This window comes from Ambystoma mexicanum, chromosome 13 (assembly GCF_040938575.1).
Source record: "Ambystoma mexicanum isolate Mex_15411 chromosome 13, UKY_AmexF1_1, whole genome shotgun sequence".
Lineage (NCBI taxonomy): Eukaryota > Metazoa > Chordata > Amphibia > Caudata > Ambystomatidae > Ambystoma > Ambystoma mexicanum.
In genome coordinates this window covers 133,798,270-133,818,394 of record NC_090938.1, presented here as the reverse complement: position 1 = coordinate 133,818,394, position 20,125 = coordinate 133,798,270, and the positions used below count along the sequence as shown (strand labels likewise).

Below are 20,125 nucleotides of genomic sequence, written 5' to 3'. Positions count from 1 at the left end.
AATGGGTGAACTAAAATTTCCCAAAACCTTTTTCATATTGAAACAGAATTGGAATCTCTTGGTAGAACGTATAAAGAATGGCAAGCAGAGTTATTGCAACATCATAGCTATGTTTTGCCACAGATTTCACTGTAGATTGTGCAAAGCTTGCACACTGATAGGCACTGTGAAATGTCTGGTTTTGTAAGGTAAGAAATACAGCCCCCCCCAACAACAAAACTGCACACATGCGGTCATATTTATGTGATTATATGCACACACAACTTGATCTGCATTGGTCAAACAGCCAGAGACATAAACATGCATTGGCTATACTCCAGATCATAGGTGCTGCATAAAGTGTGTGATTACGTCCACAAATGATGATGACATTAAACCTTAGGATAGAGTCCAAAGATGTTATTTATAAAATGTCTGAACAGGTTGTCAGGTAGCCCAGATCACTAATCCTTGTCTCTGGTTTGTTGCAGTGCCTCTAGTCTTAACCCTTTTACTGTGATTCCCACGCCACCTCCCCCGGGACCAGACTGCCAAGGGCCTAACATATTTATAAAAGGTTTGATCACTGTCTCTGGGCCTAGAGGGCACACAGATTGCACCGTACAGTTTAGGCCGTTCTCATTCATTCTGCAGGGGCTTTGCATCCTATTCCTGATAGTAGAGCTTCAGTGTTAGATATTCATCCCTCTTAGGGTCGACTACCCATGTACACTGCACCTCCCCCAGATCTGCAGGGTAGCACATTCAAGACTCTTATTAACAGCAAACTGGCCCTCTATCCAACAGGTTTGCAGGTTGTACTACATGTCCATGGACTTTATGGAGAGACTGTAGGTTCTGCGCTGTTCTAGGCATTGTCAATGCACATGCATTTTGGGCAAAATGAGATGCCAGCATAATAGAAAGACATTCTGTTAGCCGCATCAACCTTTAATCAACATCACTGATCTACAAATATATAGTGGGACCAACATCTGTAAAGAAACTAGGATCATCAATTAACAGAACATAACTTTTCCTCTTGATGAGCCACAATGCAGTGGTGAAACTTGTGTCAATGATGGTACTATTGAAGTTGAGCTATAACTAATTGAGGATGGCACTATTGAAGAAGAGCAAAAATTAAGTAACAGGAACGTCTATCATTTAGGAATACTTAACATATTGAGGATATAATCCAAGAAGAAACCAATGTATTAACAGTAAGAATCAATTAACAAAGGACACTATCAAAGAATAATCAATATCTATGTGGGCACTAATTGGGATTTATCACCATTAAGGATATATTGAACTATTTTGCTGACTAATTGACAAGTATCAAGAATTATTCAGCAGAGTACATTATTTAGACAGAGCAAAAATATGCTGAGATAATTGAACAAGAAAATCTGCCCCATATCTTAATAAAACAATACATATGGTTTAGTGGTGTATTGTGTTTTTCCAACCTCATGAAGAAACAATGTTAAAGAAACTTAAAGCGGTAACTTAATCTCATCACACCGCCCTTAATTCTTTAATCCTTTTTTTTAAAATCAGAATGATTTGGGTGCTACTGAATCCTTGACAAACTTTAGTTTGATTACTAAACACTTTACTTTTGTATTCATAACTTTCTCTAAACATATCAATTGTGTCTGTGTACAAAAGAAATTGATATTTGAGGTGGAAATTAGTTTTTGCTTTGAACGCCATATGAAATCGTACAAATAGCTATAGATCATACACGCACATGTGTGTCTGTGTGTGATTTCGTAAATAATGGTAACCTTAATGTTTACCTGTCTTGCTTATAGGAGAAATCCCTCAGAAAAATATACTTACATCTTTAAAATCTAACATATATAGTTGATACTAATGAATATTTATCCTCAATCTAACTACATGATAGGAAGAGTCAATAAAACATTGTTTAGGAGCCTTCGAACCAAACCAATTGTGTGTGTATGTGTTTGATGGCTTGATCAGCTCCAGCTGCTACCTATTGAAGGACTGCTTGGTGGCAGGGAAATGCACCATGGCACCCTCAGCCGTTACACGGACTGCCTTGCTGGCAGCATTCCTTCTCTTAGAGCATTGTGACATACCTGGGCCAATTTCTTTAATGGTGGAGCTCTGCCAGGTTTACCTGCTGCATGAGCCATGCTCCAGGCAGCTCCATCGTGTGCTTTTCACTTTTAGCATAAATGTTGTTGCACTTTTCCTTTCTGTGTCTCACTGCTTGGAAACGACTCCCTTCCATGCCCATGCATTTGGGGACTGAAGGATCATTCTGGCTTTTCAGCTTATTCTTAAGGTGTGTGTGTTCTCCACTTGCTCTGCCCCCATTTATCAGGATTTCGCTCTATAGTGCTGAGACACCACTTGGCATATGTGTTATAAATCTTTTTTCACTATCCCTCTTTTTGCCCTCTACTATCTCCCCAATTCTCCAGAACCAATATTTTTCCAACCTTCGCCATTTTCCATAGTCTCAATACTCTACAACTATTACATCGCAACACACTCTGCACGCCATAGTTACATCACCTGCCATCCAATCATATCAGGACATACGTTTATTAATCATGCAAACACCACTCTCCATCATCCTTTCACTTGCCATTACAATTATTTCCACACTTACCAGCATCATCTTTCAAATATTCAATGGCTACCGTTTGTCATAACACAAACATCGTCCAATACTTGCCATCAACCCTTCTCTCCTTATTTACCATCACCATAGCGCTCACTGTACACTGAACACCCTTGACGAAGGGTAAACTGTGGCTTGAACGCTTCATGTCCCACTTGGCCACAACATTCTCTGTGCACAGTCTGTCAAACACTCACTGCCCACCATTGCTCCAACCCTCCATCTCTACGCTTGCCACAACACACACTGCCCTGGCAGCATTCATTATTTCTAATACCACTCTTAGTTCACTATATCCAGTAACAGTCCCTTTTTATACTGCTTCGCAACACTCACTGTCAACGGTTGCCCCCTCGTTGGGGTTAGAGTACCCCTCCCCCTTTTGTTTGATTCTCCTGATGATACCACCATCTTCAAACAGGTCCTCCCCTCGGAAATCCAGAAGCTCAATCTAGAAAGAATGAAACATTTTATTTAGCAAACAGAGCTGGAGGGGGCAGAGAGAAGTGGAGGCGGTAAAGCTTATTAAAGAGGAACAAGACAAGGAAATGTTTTCCAGCCAGCGTTATGAGTGGTGACAGAAGGGAGACAGGCAAAGGGAAACTGTGATGACACTATGTATTAATGAGAACGTGAGTGAAGGGCATGGGACGCAAAGAAACAATTTATGAACAATAGTTCTTAAGAACATATAAAGTTGGCAAATAAACTGGATTTCGCTGCCCTAGCACATCACATTTATTGCTCAACCATGACAAACAGAAAATAGGTACAAATACATTTTCTGACAGGCCTTTCACTCTGTCCCTTGATCAACACTTAGCTGGTACTCACCTGAACCACCAACCACCTACAGGACTCACAGACATAACTGTTTAACTGAAACTTATTGATTATGAAACAATTGGGTACTTTGACTAATAGCTAAACGGTGATACGTGTGTGTAGATGTTGGCTTTGAGTAGGTACTCAGCCAAAATAATTCAGACTTGTTTTTGGCTGATAGTTGCAACCTATCCACTCTCCACTAGCTGCTCTGGCAAGTGATAACTGACTCTTGGTGAGTAAGAAACTATGTACTATGCACATGTGGAAAATTTTGAGATGGCAAGTGACTTGTCTGTACAAACACTGGGAATGAGTACACTTGCATACAGGATGTTTACGTTGCTCTGTAGCTACTGATCCAATGCAGCCATGAAAGAGAGGCTCCCCACGGCTCCAGCCAGCTACCCCAGTACTAAACTGCCATTCATGCCCACAAATGCTACACACGAGAAAGGGAGGGGAAGAGACAGAGAGAAACAGAGAAAACGAACTGAGAGAGAAAGACATGAAAATAGAGATACAAAGAGAGACAGAAGGGGCACAGACCGAGGTAAACCAGAGAGAGGGAGTCAGACAGATAAGAAAATATAGGCAGAGAGAGATACATGGAGATAAAGAAACAGAGAGAGTCATAGATAGACAAGAAAGAGAGATAATGAGCCAAAGAGGGAGAGAGGAGAGAGAGGGTTACAAGAAGAGACAGAGAGGGACAAAGAGTGTGAGACAGAGTTATAGAGAGCCAGAGATAAGAAGGAGCTTGAGATGGTGGAGGCGATTGTGGTGTCTACCATGTGTACTTGAACAGGTGATGTGGCAATCGGTACCAGATCTGCAAAGGTTAGCAAAACCCTTTTATAGAGTAGGTGATCGCAGAGGATTTCTTTCTGACACAGACCACGATGTTGAATGCAATTAAGACAGCTAGGATGTCATTCAATAACTTGGTTTGGACTTCTCAAAGACTCTTGCAATGTTGAGTGTCTCAAAAAATGTTGTGTGGTGGTTGTCTCACAATACTCGGTGGCTTGACTTTGAAATAAATTACAATGCAGGGAACCTCGAAGATTAAAAGCAAGTCGGCGGCGACCTGCCAACGTTGGAAAAATGGAACAGCTCCTGATGGAGGGCTAGCTCAGTTTCGCATGATGCACCTTGGAAGGCATCAGGGTGTGCTCTAGCTTGGTCAGCAAGGGGATTTGACTCACCTCTTGGCCACAAAGATCTGAAGATCTAGAATGTTCCAATTTGATACTTCCCAGTATGCCCAATCTTGCCTGAAAACTTTTGGCCTCTCTCTCGGTCTTCTGCAGGGCATGGCCTGGCAGACGTGGCACTCCTCAATGCAAGGTCTTCTATAAAACGGTACATTCATATATCATGCTCATCCTTTTTTGCCATCTTAGCACTGCATGTTAGGCACCTGTCCAATTGGGCAGGCACAGGGAAAGTCCAAGGTAACAGATTAAAACACACGCATTTTGGAAGTGCTTTCTTAAGTGCTGTTAGCTATTTGCTGGGCTGCCGGGCTCAGGGTCTCTGGGCGACTTAAACCTGACTGAGCGGTTGCCGCAATTGTGAGTAAATGCTAGTCATCCGCACTAACTCATTGTAACATCCGTTGAGCTGTATGTGAACTCAGATAGGGGTGGATGTGATTAGTTTTTGTTGTTTTCTCTCAGACATTTGTGCCACATGCGCTCTCCTAACAGTGCATGCAGCGATTAGACGTTATATACCCACACATAACCTGTAGAGTTCTGCTCTAAATCACATACTTGTCCTCCTGTACCTTGAGGCGTTAATAGAAATAGGATCGCCTGTACAATGGCTATCAGCAGCAGCATACTTGTGGCTGTTAACGCTGTTGATGACGGTGTCCATCCGTCTCTTGATCCGCCAAATGGAAAGTTAACATCTGATATTGTCACCCTTCCCATACAAACACAGGAAGCAAAGATCATGCAGCAGCGTAAAACCTGTCCCCCTAAAACAATAGACAAACTGTCGCCCACAATGAAAACTAGAACCATGACAATCCTTTTCCCGAAAATAAACACACTCACTGCCATCGAGGAGGAAATTGCAGCCAAATAAATTGAGGCTGATTTAAGTAGATCACTGTGCTGTCTGGGCACCAAGATAATCGAACATGTCATCAGGCCAGTAGCAAATGTAATTAGTATAAATGCTGTTGACAATGGAGATGGAGTTGGATCCCTTCTAACCTATGAAAGTAATATTACCAAAGGTAGAGACAGGAGCATAACCGTTAGCACTTAGACCAACACATCTACTGAGTTTGAGGAAATGAGTGACGCCATGACTGCGGCCGGTGACTATGGATAGACATGATCCCCCTCCGATTAATACATCACCTAGAGGCGTGGAACCAATAGTGATAATAACAAATAAACCAGTTGAATGCTAGCCTATCCCGCATCCACCCCCTGTCATGTCACTTCCGACCTTACAGTACCATTTACAGCTGACCTGGGTGACAAGACGGATTGGGCTGACTCACAACCCCAAACCCTGCAAAACAGTGTGACGCAAGATAAAACACAACCTCAAAAGGAGTACAGTGGGGATGTGGAGGCTCAGAAGGAGGTAAATAGCATAATAAACACCTCACAGGATAATGCGGTCACCGATAATGGCAATGTCGATAGCAGCAACATTAGCAACACCAGTATTACATCCAGCTCGATGTTTAGTATAGTTGAATATGTGTTAGTTACAGTTGTAGAACAATGTGATGAGTTGGAAAAGAAGTTAGATGTGCAATCCTTATTATTACACAAGTCCATCAACTGCTATAGGAAGACAGTCGGAGACCAAAACACAAACACTGATATTATACCCATCCCTATCACACCAAGTCTCCAATCTGTAACCAAACAAACTTCACAGGTTAATTCAACGGAAACTGACCGTTCTGTAGCGAATACAGAAATATGTGGTAAGCGGAAGAAAAAGTAAAATCTCAAGCCATCATGAATGGTAACTGATCCAAAAAGAGTAAGAAAGCAACTACAGGATGTGTTGCTGAGGCTGACTGTGAAATGGTAGACCAATCCGATGCACATGTAAATAATGAAATAATTGAGAATGAGTATGCTAACAGTAAATCAACGGTCAAGGAAGGGAAAAAACAACGAGTGAAGCAGCTGAAAAACCAGAACAATACGCGCAGTAAATTTAATGAAGACGCACTTGAAGACATAGAATGCCTTTTTGCATTTTAAGATGAGCAAGTAACTAAAATAAATAATAAGAAGACCAGGACACAAGGCAACAAAGAGATAAAGGGGAAAATAGCAATAAGTACCCTTCACCAAAACATGCCCAATTGGCCAACTGAAACTCCCAGAGTGCTGGACTAACAAGCCCTCAAATTCCAAAATAACCAAAATTTGAAATGATCATGATGACATAAGGGAGGCATTTAGTGCTCTTCAAATCACACCAGTGTCTTATGATGAACAATTACCTTCCCTTAACAGAGAGGCCATCTTATGCATTCTTCATACTGTAGTGGCTTGACAGGTGGTTACTTCTAATGACATTAAGATCGTTGACCAACTGGAGCATCTGAACATTCCCATATCTAATGTTTGGTTTCATACTGATGCAATCCTGAACAAGAGATGTATCATGTTGGGTTTACCTGTAAACCTGTAAAAATGTCTGCACTAAAAGACAGAAATAAGGTGTATAGTAATAGTAAATATGATACTTATTTGGAGCTCTCAACGAGTAGACTGCGCCCACAGGGACAAGAAATTGCAGTATCAAGGCGTGGCCCCAAAAGTAACAGTGAAGAATCCAGAGATGGAGTAACGAACAATAATGTGAGTTCAGAAATTGACCCAAGAGTAAGCTATCAGACTATTAATAGAAAACCGAGTGTAGAAGGTGCCAGAGACGACAGAGGTAACATAAGGGAGGGCTATTGCCAATGGCTGCCCACTGTCTTCAAAACTCCGTTCTCATCGATCTCTCGATGACAGTACCATCATATGATCTTGGAATACTAGAGGGTTTTCACATTTTAAGGTTGAGGACGGTCTTTTAAAAATCTATCGATCTCTTCAGTATTATAGCTCTACAAGAAACTCGGATGACCGAGACATGTCATATTGACGATAGGAATACCTTACAAATCCTAGCAACTAAGGGGCCTATCGGTCGGCCTAAGGGGGGATATTAGTTATGACCCATAACCCCTTGATTCTAAGCGAAGTCACAGGGTCATCCACAATGGTACAGGCAGTAAAAATGGCTAGCAACCATACTGAGATGTTCCTCGTGAACATATATGATCCACGCAATGCTATAGCAACTAAACATAATATTACGACTGTGATGAAGAGTTTAAATATGATTAACCGTCATAAACCAGTTTGGATAGTCGGTGACTTCAATACAAATATAGAATCAAATAATATAGATTGTGCTAACATAGGTGAATCCGCACCAATTAAACCTAAAAAGCCAAACAGACAAGGGAAAGCCTGGGCTAACCTGCTATATGCTCACAGATTTACTAAATTAAATTGACTTTGTCCGGGACGATGCCCATAATGCATGTACATGGGTGAGCAGGAGTAGTGCATCTAAATTGACTATGTGTTTGCAAACATGACAGCACTAGCGTTGGTAGAAGATATGGCAGTCGCAACTAGAGATGAAAGCGTCCATATGCCACTATATACTTCATTAAAATACACACCGCCAAATGGTGTATCTACTCTTGTGCGCTAAATGGAGACATCTATGTTAACAATGGCCAGAACCGTATCCAGTGGAATGCAAAAAATGTAAATAAGGCACAGGAGGTTATAGCCAATATGCTACCTGTTTTTTTGCAACATGATGGAATCGTGGGAATAGTGGCCCAAACATGCTGGCAGATTTTCTGAAGGTCACGACGGGTATGAAGGAGGCTATACAACAGAGAACAAATTATAAGAGCACACACGAAATATTGAACAAAGAACATAAAAAAGGGACAACACTATGACGCATGCATTGCAGCCACAAAATAACAACTGTGCATAACTATTGTGGAACGTCTTAGTCGAGTGAATGGCATACTCCTGGGGAAACCACTGCAGAGGTAAGACTGGTCAAAGCTGAGTATCATAGATGGCTGAGACTTCTTTGAAGGCATTACGAGATGGAAGTATGGCAACAATTAGCAAAATATGCTAATACTGGAAACCCTAATGGTATATGGACAGTATTAAGAGGAACAGTTGAGAGATTGGCCAATCGATAGTGTCCTGGAGAAAGATTGGTGCACCCATATTGAGGCAACTCTGGGTGAACTTACACCGATAGATGAGGAGCTAGCCTTGCCAAAAGAGAAATGGGTATGTAAAGCCTCAGTAAGTGAACTAGCTAAAATAATAGAGAGGCATCATAACTCACGTGCAGCTGGCCCAGACAGTACCTGTAATAGTCTATTAAATATTTCACCAGACTTGTGGGCCCGAGTGCTGAGTCTCCTATATGTGCATATTGGTGAATGTGGTACCCTGCCTAAATCCTGGAGGGAAAGCCACATTCTTCTGGTGCATAAGAAGGGCTCATGGTGAGATCCCTCGAACTATCGAATGTTGGCAATGTTGGACATCCCGGGGAAGATATTTGCGACAGTGCTTTTGACAGAACTGCACCAGTGGATTAAGGATAACAATATCCTCCCCCCAAACCAATCTGGTTTCACAGCCAACTCTAACACGACTCCTAACCTGCTGATTCTCGCCTCTGCAGTCGAGTTTGCATGGACTAGGCGTAATACCGCTGTTTGTGGCGCATACATCGATTTTAGCGCCATTTTCGATACAGTTAAGCGGAATAGACTGTGGAGGAAACTAGTGGAATGGAAGCTCCCCCAAGGCCTAGTAAAGATGATTATACAAAGACACAAGTATAAAAGTACGACTCAATGACCAAGGTGCCCTGTCTGAGAAAATCAGTACTAGAGGGGTGAAACAGGGATGTATAGTGGCAGCCACCCTCTTTAACCAGTGCTTAGCTGATTTTGGTATTGTTCTTGATAATACAGCCCATTATACTGTTAAAGTAGGGACAGCAAGAATTGGCTGCCTAGGTTATGCAGATGATTTACTTCTGTTAGACCACACCCCAAGGGTCTGCAGAACATGCTAGAACATTGGGTACATATGCTAAAAACAATGGCCTACCTATAAAGAGCTCTAAAGCTAAGATCATGGTTTTCAATGGCAATAAGAAAAAAAGTAACACATTTGTATGGAAGATTGATTATGAAGCCATGGAACGGATAAGGCATTATAAATATCTAGGCGTGGTTGTTGATGACCAGCTTAAATGGCATGCCCATTGTGAGGAATCAAAAAACAAATTCACAAGGATAGCAAATACCATCAGTGCATTTATTGGCAGAAATGGAGGCTACTCACTCGAGACGGTTATACTCTTAGATAATACTAAGATTGTATCAGTCATGATGTATGGAATTGAGGTGTGGGGTCACAAGTTGTGTGACGAAATGCTGTGTGACGAAATACGTAAATTTGATGCAAAACTACTACAGAAATTGTTTAGAATGCCACATCCACTTCCTATTGAATACATAAAATTAGAATTGGACATGAAGTGTAGCTTCTCAAATTTTACATATAGAGTGGTCATGTGTTATGATAGACTACTATACCTGGAGAATGAAACCATTATGGTTAGCTATCTCCAGGCCTTTACCAATTTAGATAGTTGTGAAAATACAGGGACCCTAGGAAAGATATTGAGTGTTCATAAAAAGTGGTTTGAACGGTATAGACTGACAAATAGTGGCATTCTAGGTCGCGCAAATGTTGGCTCAAGCAGAAGCTGAACACTTATAGTACTGAGAATAACCTGATCCGATTATCAACAAATGTAACAAGTGTATAATTCGTGTTTACATATATGTTGTCTGTAATGTATATACAAAGCCCACTTGGCTATATGTATATGAAATAAATTAATAAATACAACATGTTGTTTGTGAGAAAAGAGACTAACTTTCTGACAAAAATGGAAGCATATGACAAAGGTTGTTGTCTAAATCAACCCACAAACAGAAAAACAGCTACTCTGAAGCAAATAGCAAGCTGAAAGCAAGTGAATTTCGGGTTCCCTCCATCTGAAAACATTATTTGAGGCTTACCTCTCACTGCATGGCACTATGGAGCTTCCTGAGAGCTTGACGGTCTGTGCCCTATATTGGTTTTCTCTATACATTGCCCGAATTTCTCCTCTTTTTTTGTCTTATCCTGCAGTTTTACAGTTAGTAAAAAACAGTGCCATTCATGTGCTTTTTTACTCCTTGCAATGTTAAACAAAAGAGGGGTATTTCTTATAAGTAATTGACTATCTGGGTTACTGTTACTTTTAAAGTTAAACTTTTCTAATTTAAGTTTATCATAGAATCGTGCTCATGTACAGAAATATTTTGTGTTCATGGTTTAAAATGAAGGTAAAATAATGAAGAAAAACACCAAGAGAAAAAAGGTCAACTTCAAGAGGGCATTTTCAAAGCTGAGAGCATATCCTTAATGCGAGAGCACATCCTTGAAGTCTAGAAAGCATCCTTAAAGTCGAGAGAGCAACCTTAATGCTGAGAGAGCCTCTAACATTGGGAACACCTTCCTTAATCCCGAGAGGGCATTCTTAACATCAAATGATTATTCTTAACATTGAGTGTCTATCCTTAATGTCAAGTGGGCATCTAACTTTGAGAGAACATCCTTAACATCGGCAGAGCATCTTTAAAGTCCCAAGATCTTCCATAGCCACAAGGTAGCATCCTTAATATCATTATTCTTATCGTCAAGTGTTGATCCTTAATCTCAAGTGGGTATCTAACTTCGAGAGAGCATCCTTAACATCGGCAGAGCATCTTTAAAGTCCCAAGACCTTCCATAGCCACAAGGTAGCATCCTTAATATCATTATTCTTATCGTTGAGTGTCGATCTTTAATCTCAAGTGGGTATCTAACTTCGAGAGAGCATCCTTAACATCAGCAGAGCATTTTTAAAGTCCCAAGACCTTGCATAGCCACAAAGTAGCATCCTTAATATCATTATTCTTATCGTCGAGTGTCGATCCTTAATGTCAAGTGGGTATCTAACTTCGAGAGAGCATCCTTAACATCGGCAGAGCATCTTTAAAGTCCCAAGACCTTCCATAGCCACAAGGTAGCATCCTTAATATCATTATTCTTATCATCAAGTGTCGATCCTTAATCTCAAGTGGGCATCTAACTTCGAGAGAGCATCCTTAACATCAGCAGAGCATCTTTAAAGTCCCAAGACCTTCCATAGCCACAAGGTAGCATCCTTAATATCATTATTCTTATCGTCGAGTGTCGATCCTTAATCTCAAGTGGGTATCTAACTTCGAGAGAGCATCCTTAACATCGACAGAGCATCTTTAAAGTCCCAAGACCTCCCATAGCCACAAGGAAGCATCCTTAATATCAAGAGAGCATCCACCCTTAAAGTCAAGAGGCCAGCTGGATGGCAAGATGGCATCCTCAGCGTTATGCGAGAAATTCCGATAGCAAGACAACCACCCTGAACACCGAGCACGCCTCTAGACACAAAGAGATGCATGAATGCGTGCCTAGATTTTCTGCCATCACACTTGCCAAAAAGTGCAGGCATGGCTGAGGCAATACGAAAAGAGAGAAACAACCACAGAGAAAAAAAGTTTTATTAACTACGGAAAGACGTGTGTGAACTAAGAATAATCTATTCAAAATCAGAATATTTTAAGCCAATAAATCTTAAAAGACATAGGGCATCATTACAAGTTTTGGGGTGTTGTAAAAAAGTGGAGGTAATATAATTACTGTCACATTTACCATACCACCAAATTCTGACCTTGGAGGTAAAATGGTCGGCAATCGTCCAGCACTTGGCTGAAAGAAGTCACATAACTTTACCTCCATAAAATAGAGCAATTCCAATCAAACCTAGTACACAAATTACTATAATTGTCTTCCCAGTCCCCATTTACCATCTAGGAGGTTCAATTGCAGCCACAACCACCCCAGGGTGTGGTAATAAAAAACCCAATTCCCCGATGGGTAGTTTTGATTGAAAAGGTCCAGAGGGAAAAGGCAGATTCGGCAAATAAACGCTCTGTTCATGCATACAGATCAACTAGGATCAGCAAAGTAAGAGCCCAGGAGTCCGGACCTTTAGGAGGCAGCAGCAGGACTCAGCCAGAAAGCAACGAGTGACCGAGTCGACATCCTGTTCCAAGTTGGTCTTATTGCAGAAATTGTACTACCCAATTCACAGTGTGGCCCATTATCTGCACTTCAGTGATCCTTCCCTAAAGTGCAATAATGTATTGACTCGCACATGACTACACTGCATCCTGGCTTTGGAAGGAACATCTTCAGGCTACAGTAATCCATTTACTTTGATTTTCTCTTTAAAAGTAAGTCTAGGTATTCATTTGAAATTAGCACATTTGTGATTTTATACCAAATCAGTGGCTTGATTGATTAAACAATGAAGCCAGAAGGTACAGGTGCACATTTTTAAAAGCAAATATTCTCTATATTATAACATTTTCCAAACCCATCCTCGAAGGACATATTTGGTATTTTTATATTTAATAAAGACCCATTGATAACAAATATTCTCAATGTCAGACACCCTGACCAATGAGAAGGAATCCTGCATATAGAGAAAGAAATCTCAGCAGAGGGACTTTAAACATTTGGATTACCGCCATGAATGCTAATAGGCCATCCTCAAAGTGATGAAAGCCTCTTGGATCCCAAGGTTAGCCCCCGACAGCTGTAGATTCTCTCTTCAATGTAAAAGTGTGGCATTTGGAGCTAGCAAGGGACCCGAGTGCTTTTAAAAGTCTTCTCAGTGGAAATGCAGAGCCCAAATGAAGGTTATTTTTAATAAAAAGCTCCTATAAAGGTACTCCTGCAGGGGCACTGTGCCTCTACCCATTGAATCTTCTTAAAAGGGCACCGGATGTGGCACATGCCGAGGGAAAAGGTGATTCACCTCTTTGTGTGATCGAAATAACAGCTAAATGGGGTCGTACATTCATCCTATAGTACTGTCAGGAACCTTGTGTCTCTTAAACAGTGAAAACAGTCAAAAGCAACAGTAGACACTGGCACCAGATCTTGGTACAGGAAAACAATGAACCGAGGTGATGCAATTTATATGCATTCCCCCAGTCTTCCATCTCAGCAGAACTCTAAATATATTATTGGCTCAAGTACGAAGTGACTGAAAGAGGGCACCAATGCCCTCCTAGAAAGAGTGCTATTTCAGAAGGATTCCATGCCAGAAGAGATGCATTAATATATGGGAGACTTATTTAACCCTGATGTAAAGAAAGATTTAAATCTGCAAGCCTAGATGGCCAATGCTCCAAGCCAGGAAAGTATCAAAAACAAACTCTTGCTACAAAGACTCCAGCCCAAGAGATGTAGATTTGGGGGTCACAAGGGGAACCAACTGCCATGTCATGCTGGTACAAGAAGGCACCACCCCATTTTTAAGGCAGGACCTGTTCTGAGCAACCTTTAAGGAATCCACATGTGCAGAGTCTGAGCCAGTACACTGGTGGCTTGGTAAATGATCATTCCCCTTTTTGGCAGCCCAAGTGAAGTAGGTGCTTGAGAGTCTCACGGATACTGTTGAGCACTGGCGTGGCATGCCAAAGGCTACTGGGGCAGATCTGGCATGGGTGCAGTCCGTTAGTGATGTTTTGTGTGAGCTTGGCGGCATCACACTCACATAAACACATACACACACAAACACAACATCCAAGATGGAGACCGATCCTGAAAATGGTCTGGCCCACCTTGCGGCACACCACAGCAGATGTGCATTACAAACGGGCAAAAGCATTCCGGCAGAACTGCTTCTCCAATCCCATTACAGCTCAGGTGGGCTTTGTGAAAGATATTCACATGTATTACGTGTCAAACGTTATAAATGTAATTACATATAGTGATACTAGGCACATCCATTCATAGGCCTCAAACATATGATTTAGTCAGATTTAATCAGACCCTGAAGAATCTCTTGCAGAAGTTAGTTGACGAGGATGCCAAGAGCTTGGACAACCTACTGTTGTGCATCCTGTTGGGGGAAAGAAAAATGCCACAGTGTTCAACAGGATTCTCCCTGTTTGAAATGTTTACGGGCAAGGCTCTGCTATGCCCTTGATATGCCAAAAAGTGGATGGGAAAACTAAGAGGAGACCAGACATGTCCTAGTTCATCTAAGTCACAAGAGGCTTGGTGAAAGACGTGCTTTTAAACACCTACAGAAAATGCTATAAAAAACCTGTCAGACCGACTTAAGAAAATTCTAGATGGCAAATCAGGTCCTTGTACTTCTCCCCACGTCTGAGAAAATGCTGTTGGCAAAGAAATATGGGCCGTATCGAATCATGGAAGTTGTGAGCTCCACGAATGATCATGTGTGGCAAGGCGACCATCAAAAATACCTCAAAGATGCATCAAATCAACTGGCTGAAGGCATGGAGAGATCCCAGGAAGACTGTGATGGCCAGCTCCAATGTTAATGCGCATTCTGGCTTAACCATCAGTTTGAGGAAAATGATTCCTGAGAATTTGAAGACCCATCAAGCCAACAGCCTCCGGAATTATCTTGATTCCTTTTGACATGTGTTTGTTTAAGGGTCTGAAAAGGGAAACAGATATGTGCGTCTCGTAGACGCCTCTCATACTAAGGCTTTCCAGATCTAAACCTATCAATTTTCAGAAGCGTGATGCCAGGTAGTCATGCCTGAGGGACAAAAGATATTGGATTGCAGTGGCACCAAGCCCTTGCAGAGCTATTGGTCTTCAAACATGATGTCTGTCACTAAACCTGACGGCTATGAAACTTTTGCATAGACTTGCATGAGGTCAAGGAACTCTCCAGGTTCACTGCTGACCCTATTTCCTGCTTAAACAAGATAATCAGAATAATCCGGCTGGACACAGCCTTTACTCTAGACTAAATAAAAGGATACTGAAAGTGAAGACAGCATTTTCAACTCATGCTGGCCTCCTTCGATTTGCAGTCATATCTTTTGGTCTTCACTGAGCCCCAGCAACATTCCATAGGGGTTCTTCAACCTCACCTGGGACGTGCAGGAGGGGGGGGGCATACCTTGAAAGATGTCATCTTTGGAAATTCCTGTGAGGAACAAATACACCATCTGTACTTGGTAACCTATAACCCAAGACGAGCAGGGCTTAAAGCCAACCCAGATAAGTGCCACCTTGATTACCTCCAGTGAAAAATGTCAGGTTTAATGTATTAAAGGGACCTTGCAGCCAGAAGAAGTCAAAGCTGAAGCAATTAAGAAGGTTCAATGTCTAACACCAAGCAGGAAGTCTAATCAGCTACTAAAGACAATGTATTCCTGATTTTTCAACAATTGCAGGCCCACTCACAAATCAACTCAAACCTTCTGAACCTAACAAACTAACATGTACTAACACATTGCAGAAGAACTTCAGAGAAATAAAACACTCACTATGTCATCCATCTCTCGTCATCATGCCAGACTTCAACCAAACATTAATTTCACAAAAAGATTCATGGAACTATGGGCTCTTTTTTCCCAAGAACACAATGGGTTTGAACAGCCCATCTTGCATATTGACTGGAAGCTTTTCTCATGTGGAAAAAAGTATGTGATGCTGGAATTAGAATGTCCGGCTATTACATGGGCTGCTTACATGGCTTGCTCGATATAGGGACCTGCCACACAAGGCTAGTAAGGTTTCATATATTACTACCCTTTGCTTTTTATATATCACACAGGGAGCGCCATGTAAAGGCTAATGATGACATGAGCAGGCACCTTACCCATCCTCTTTTGGGGTGCTTCAAAGAAGTGGGGAAGAATATATGACACATTTTCCTACTTGCGCTTTAGGTTTATAGATACAGTGGTCACGAGGGATGGGTGCTTCCACCTAAGAAGACACCCTGTCCACCCACCTTTGTGGTGCTTCAAGGAAGGGGGGTATTTATGACAGATATCTAGGGGCCACGGTAACTTCACCTTCTGTGTGATGCTGGGACGGGAGAGGGTACACAGGGATCACCTGTTCAACCCCACTTTGCCCCAGGCCGAGGGGACTGTCACAAGCAGTGATCCCACAGTTTCCCACCATCGTCAAGTGCAAAGTGTTAGCCAGTTCACTGCTGGAAAGTATCCTTCCCCTTTGTTGGCAGCCAAAGCCATCTAGGGTAGAGTTAGCACAGTTACTGTCAGTCAGTGAAAGTGTGTGTCAAGGCATTCTGCTTGGCGACACCCCACAAACACACGCATAATGTAAGTCATTTATAACGCGCCTGTACACAAGTGTTTCTAGGCACGAGAGTTCCAAGATGGCAACCAATCCTGAAAATGGCTTACCTCACATTGATGCACACCACCGCTGAAGCGCATTACAGACCAGTAGGATCTTTGGAGCAGAACGGCTTCACCAATCCAATAACAGACAGGAATAGCACATATGGGTGTTCCAACTCTCAGGTAAGAAAAGTCGAAGGAGGGGGGGCTGGGTCACTATAAGATGACTATGCAGATGGACATGGTCAAGTGTGTCAGGAGTTGGCGAGTGAGTGGTGGAGGTTCCTGGAGATGGAGAGAGGCAGAGTAGGAAAAATTGAGATAGGTGGTGGAAGAGAGACAAAGGAAGGAAGACAAGGAGAGAGAAAAGGAGGTGGAGAGAAGTGGAGTAGAGGAGTAGGCAGGAGTAGTGAGAATATTAAAACAGTGGCGGGTGGAGAAGAAAGTAAATGCAGTATTATCAAGGAGGAGCATGTTGTAGGGACCAGGAGAAGGTTGGAGGAGATATCCCAGACGTGAAGGAGGGAGGGAACATCAAGGACATAGTAAAGAGGCATGTGGAGGGGGTGGAAAGAAGTTTTGTGGGGGAGGTTGGAGGAGCGACCAGAGATAGGCCCTCATTACGACCCTTGCGGAAATTGACTGACCGGACCGCAACAGCGTAAATAGCGTTTCCGCCATTGCACGAAGGAGCAAAGTGCGGCTAATTACGACCCATCGGGCACGAGCATTACGCCATGGCGGAATCCGAAAGGCTGCGATGGCGGAAATGACCCCAAAACGGCCCTTACCGCCGCCGTACGCTGCACCAGGTGCAATACCGCCACCCATCTTAGCGGTCACCGTAATGAGCGGGCACCGTAATGAGCGGGCACCGCAAATTACGGGCACCGTAAATATACGGAAACGGAAGTAAAAGCATGTGGCCGGAACGGGAAACAGCACGCCGCACAACTATAAAATCCGAATCCCAACACAACCATTAAAAATCCGACCCTGACACACATCCCAACCCGTTAGCAACCCCAGTTCAAAAAATAAATATGGGAAAGGTAGCCAAGAAAGCGTGTGATCGCAAGCGGCAGGTCCACTTCTCCCGAGAGGAACTGACCGTGCTGACCGAGACCCTGCAGGAAAATGGCGCCGTCGTCTTCTCCAGTCAAATGACCAGGACGGCCCTTGCCAACAAGAAGGCCATATGGGCCCTTGTGGCACAGCGCGTAAGTGCGGTGGGGACAACACCCCGCACGCCACAGCAATGTCGCAAGCGGTGGGACGACCTGCGGATCCGCGTACGCAGCATACTTTCTGCGAACAGGAACATCGCCACAGCTACCGGGGGGGGATCAGAGTCGCCCATCAAGTTGACCCCCTGGGAGGAGATCTGCGCCTCCACCATAGGAATGGAGAGCATAGAGGGAGTCGGAGGGATGGAGAAAGGAGTGCCGACATCCGGAGAATCAGGTAGGTTTGCCAAGAGAAACAATGCGAAATCCACAAACCACGAACATGTGCAGTACCATGTGACCCCATAGTGCAATACATACTTTGCCCTGACAGCGCCCTCTAAAAGTCAGAATGAATAAACAAATTAATCAAGATGCCATAAACAACCCCTACATGTGCAGCATGCACCCCCTAACTGCAGGCAGCCAAATGAATGCATCCTCAATCCACACGAAAATGAGACCACCTCCAAGGCCCAGTCCCATATCAGCCTCATGTACCACCCCAATGCATTTGACACGTTGCCATTCCAAATCCGACAGACCCATAACTAACGCTCGCCCCTCTTTACTCCACCACAGGGTCCGATACCAACGACGAGCTGCAGGACACCCCTACCAGCACGCCTGCAAAGAGGGCCAGGACCAACGTCCCAAGAGCCTCCACCTCAGGTGCAAGGATCAAGACACGGCAGCAGCAGGAATCAAGTGCCAGCACACTGGAGGGGACTGCAACAGGCACCCCAGCAGCCAGCAAGTCCACAACCCCAGCACCACAGGTCCCCCCAAAGAACGTATCTGATGGCACTGCCTCTGGTGGTAGCAGCACCATAGGTGACACAGCTGTCATGCCAGCATGCTCCGACACGGAAAACAGTGCTGGCGACGTAGGTACCATCCATGACCTTTCCCAATCCCCCTGCATGTTCCATCCCCTACACCATGACGAAACCACGCAGGGGCACCCTGAAGACGACGACTGGCCAACCCCCACAAGTCCTGTGCCAAGGCAACATGTGTTGAGCAGCCCCCCTGTCACACCACCGCAAATGTCCATGGCCCAGCAGAGGCAACAGTCCCTCGACCTGCTGATCGAGCAACAGCAGGAAGCGTCCACGCTACTCAAGGACCATGCAAATGAATGCGGGGGTTCCAGGGCAGCCATGGAAACATCCACCGAGACACTCAGGGCACAAATAGAGAAAAGTAGTGAGAGCCTCAGGGGAGAAATGGAGAGAAGCACCGAGAGCCTGAGAGCACAAATGGAGAGAAGCACCGAGAGCCTGAGGGGGGAACTGCATGCGACGTCCAAAGACGTTTGTGCTGAACTTGCTGCTGTGCGCCGTGTGCTCTCGGAGCTCTCACAAACCCTCAGAGACATGCATGGACGCGAGCAGGCAGAGACGTCATCCGTGGCAAGTTCCGTCCAGGGCAGCCCCCAACGCAGATCTGGCAGGAACCTGCGCTCCACGGGCAGGGGTGCCCCTGATACCCGTAGAGGGGGCTTGCAATAGCGTCTACCCACGGGCAGCATGCATATCTGGACACTGGTGTTGGGGGGGGAGGAAGTAGGGTGGAGGGGGTGTGTTGGGCTTCACTGGGTGGCGGGTCCATAGGGTGTATGAATCAAATCACATTAACAATACAGCACTTCATTATCATCCAATGACATGTGTGGACATTGATATTTGCGTACGAGGCCTTCATAGGCGTACAGTCCACTATGTGCGTGTACTACACACACACAGTGCCACAGGTCCCCTTTCCGTGTAATAGGCACCATGCGTGGTTGCTAGAAGCATGCATCTATGATGCTCTGTCGGATTGCACGTGCATCCTGTGCCTCATGGACTCCCTGGCGTCCCTCCACATCCCCACCCTCATCATCATCATCTTCAGGTGCATGCAGTACAGCGTCAGGGGGCATGGGCACATTCCTACGTATGCACATGTTGTGCAGCATGACACATGCCATGACCATCTTAGAAACCCTCTCATGGCTGTACATGAGTGCCCCGCCAGACCTGCTGAGGC

General features: G+C 43.8%; 1 protein-coding gene across 2 annotated transcripts in view; it reads right to left on the bottom strand.

The window, feature by feature from the left end:
- FKBP5 (FKBP prolyl isomerase 5) overlaps positions 1–20,125 on the bottom strand; it is a 569,315-nt gene that overhangs the window by 206,015 nt on the left and 343,175 nt on the right. For both annotated transcript variants that reach the window (XM_069633443.1, XM_069633444.1), the window contains one exon: positions 2,978–3,092. In XM_069633443.1, coding sequence (XP_069489544.1) covers positions 2,978–3,092 — 115 coding nt within the window. The remainder of the gene's footprint in view (positions 1–2,977; positions 3,093–20,125) is intronic.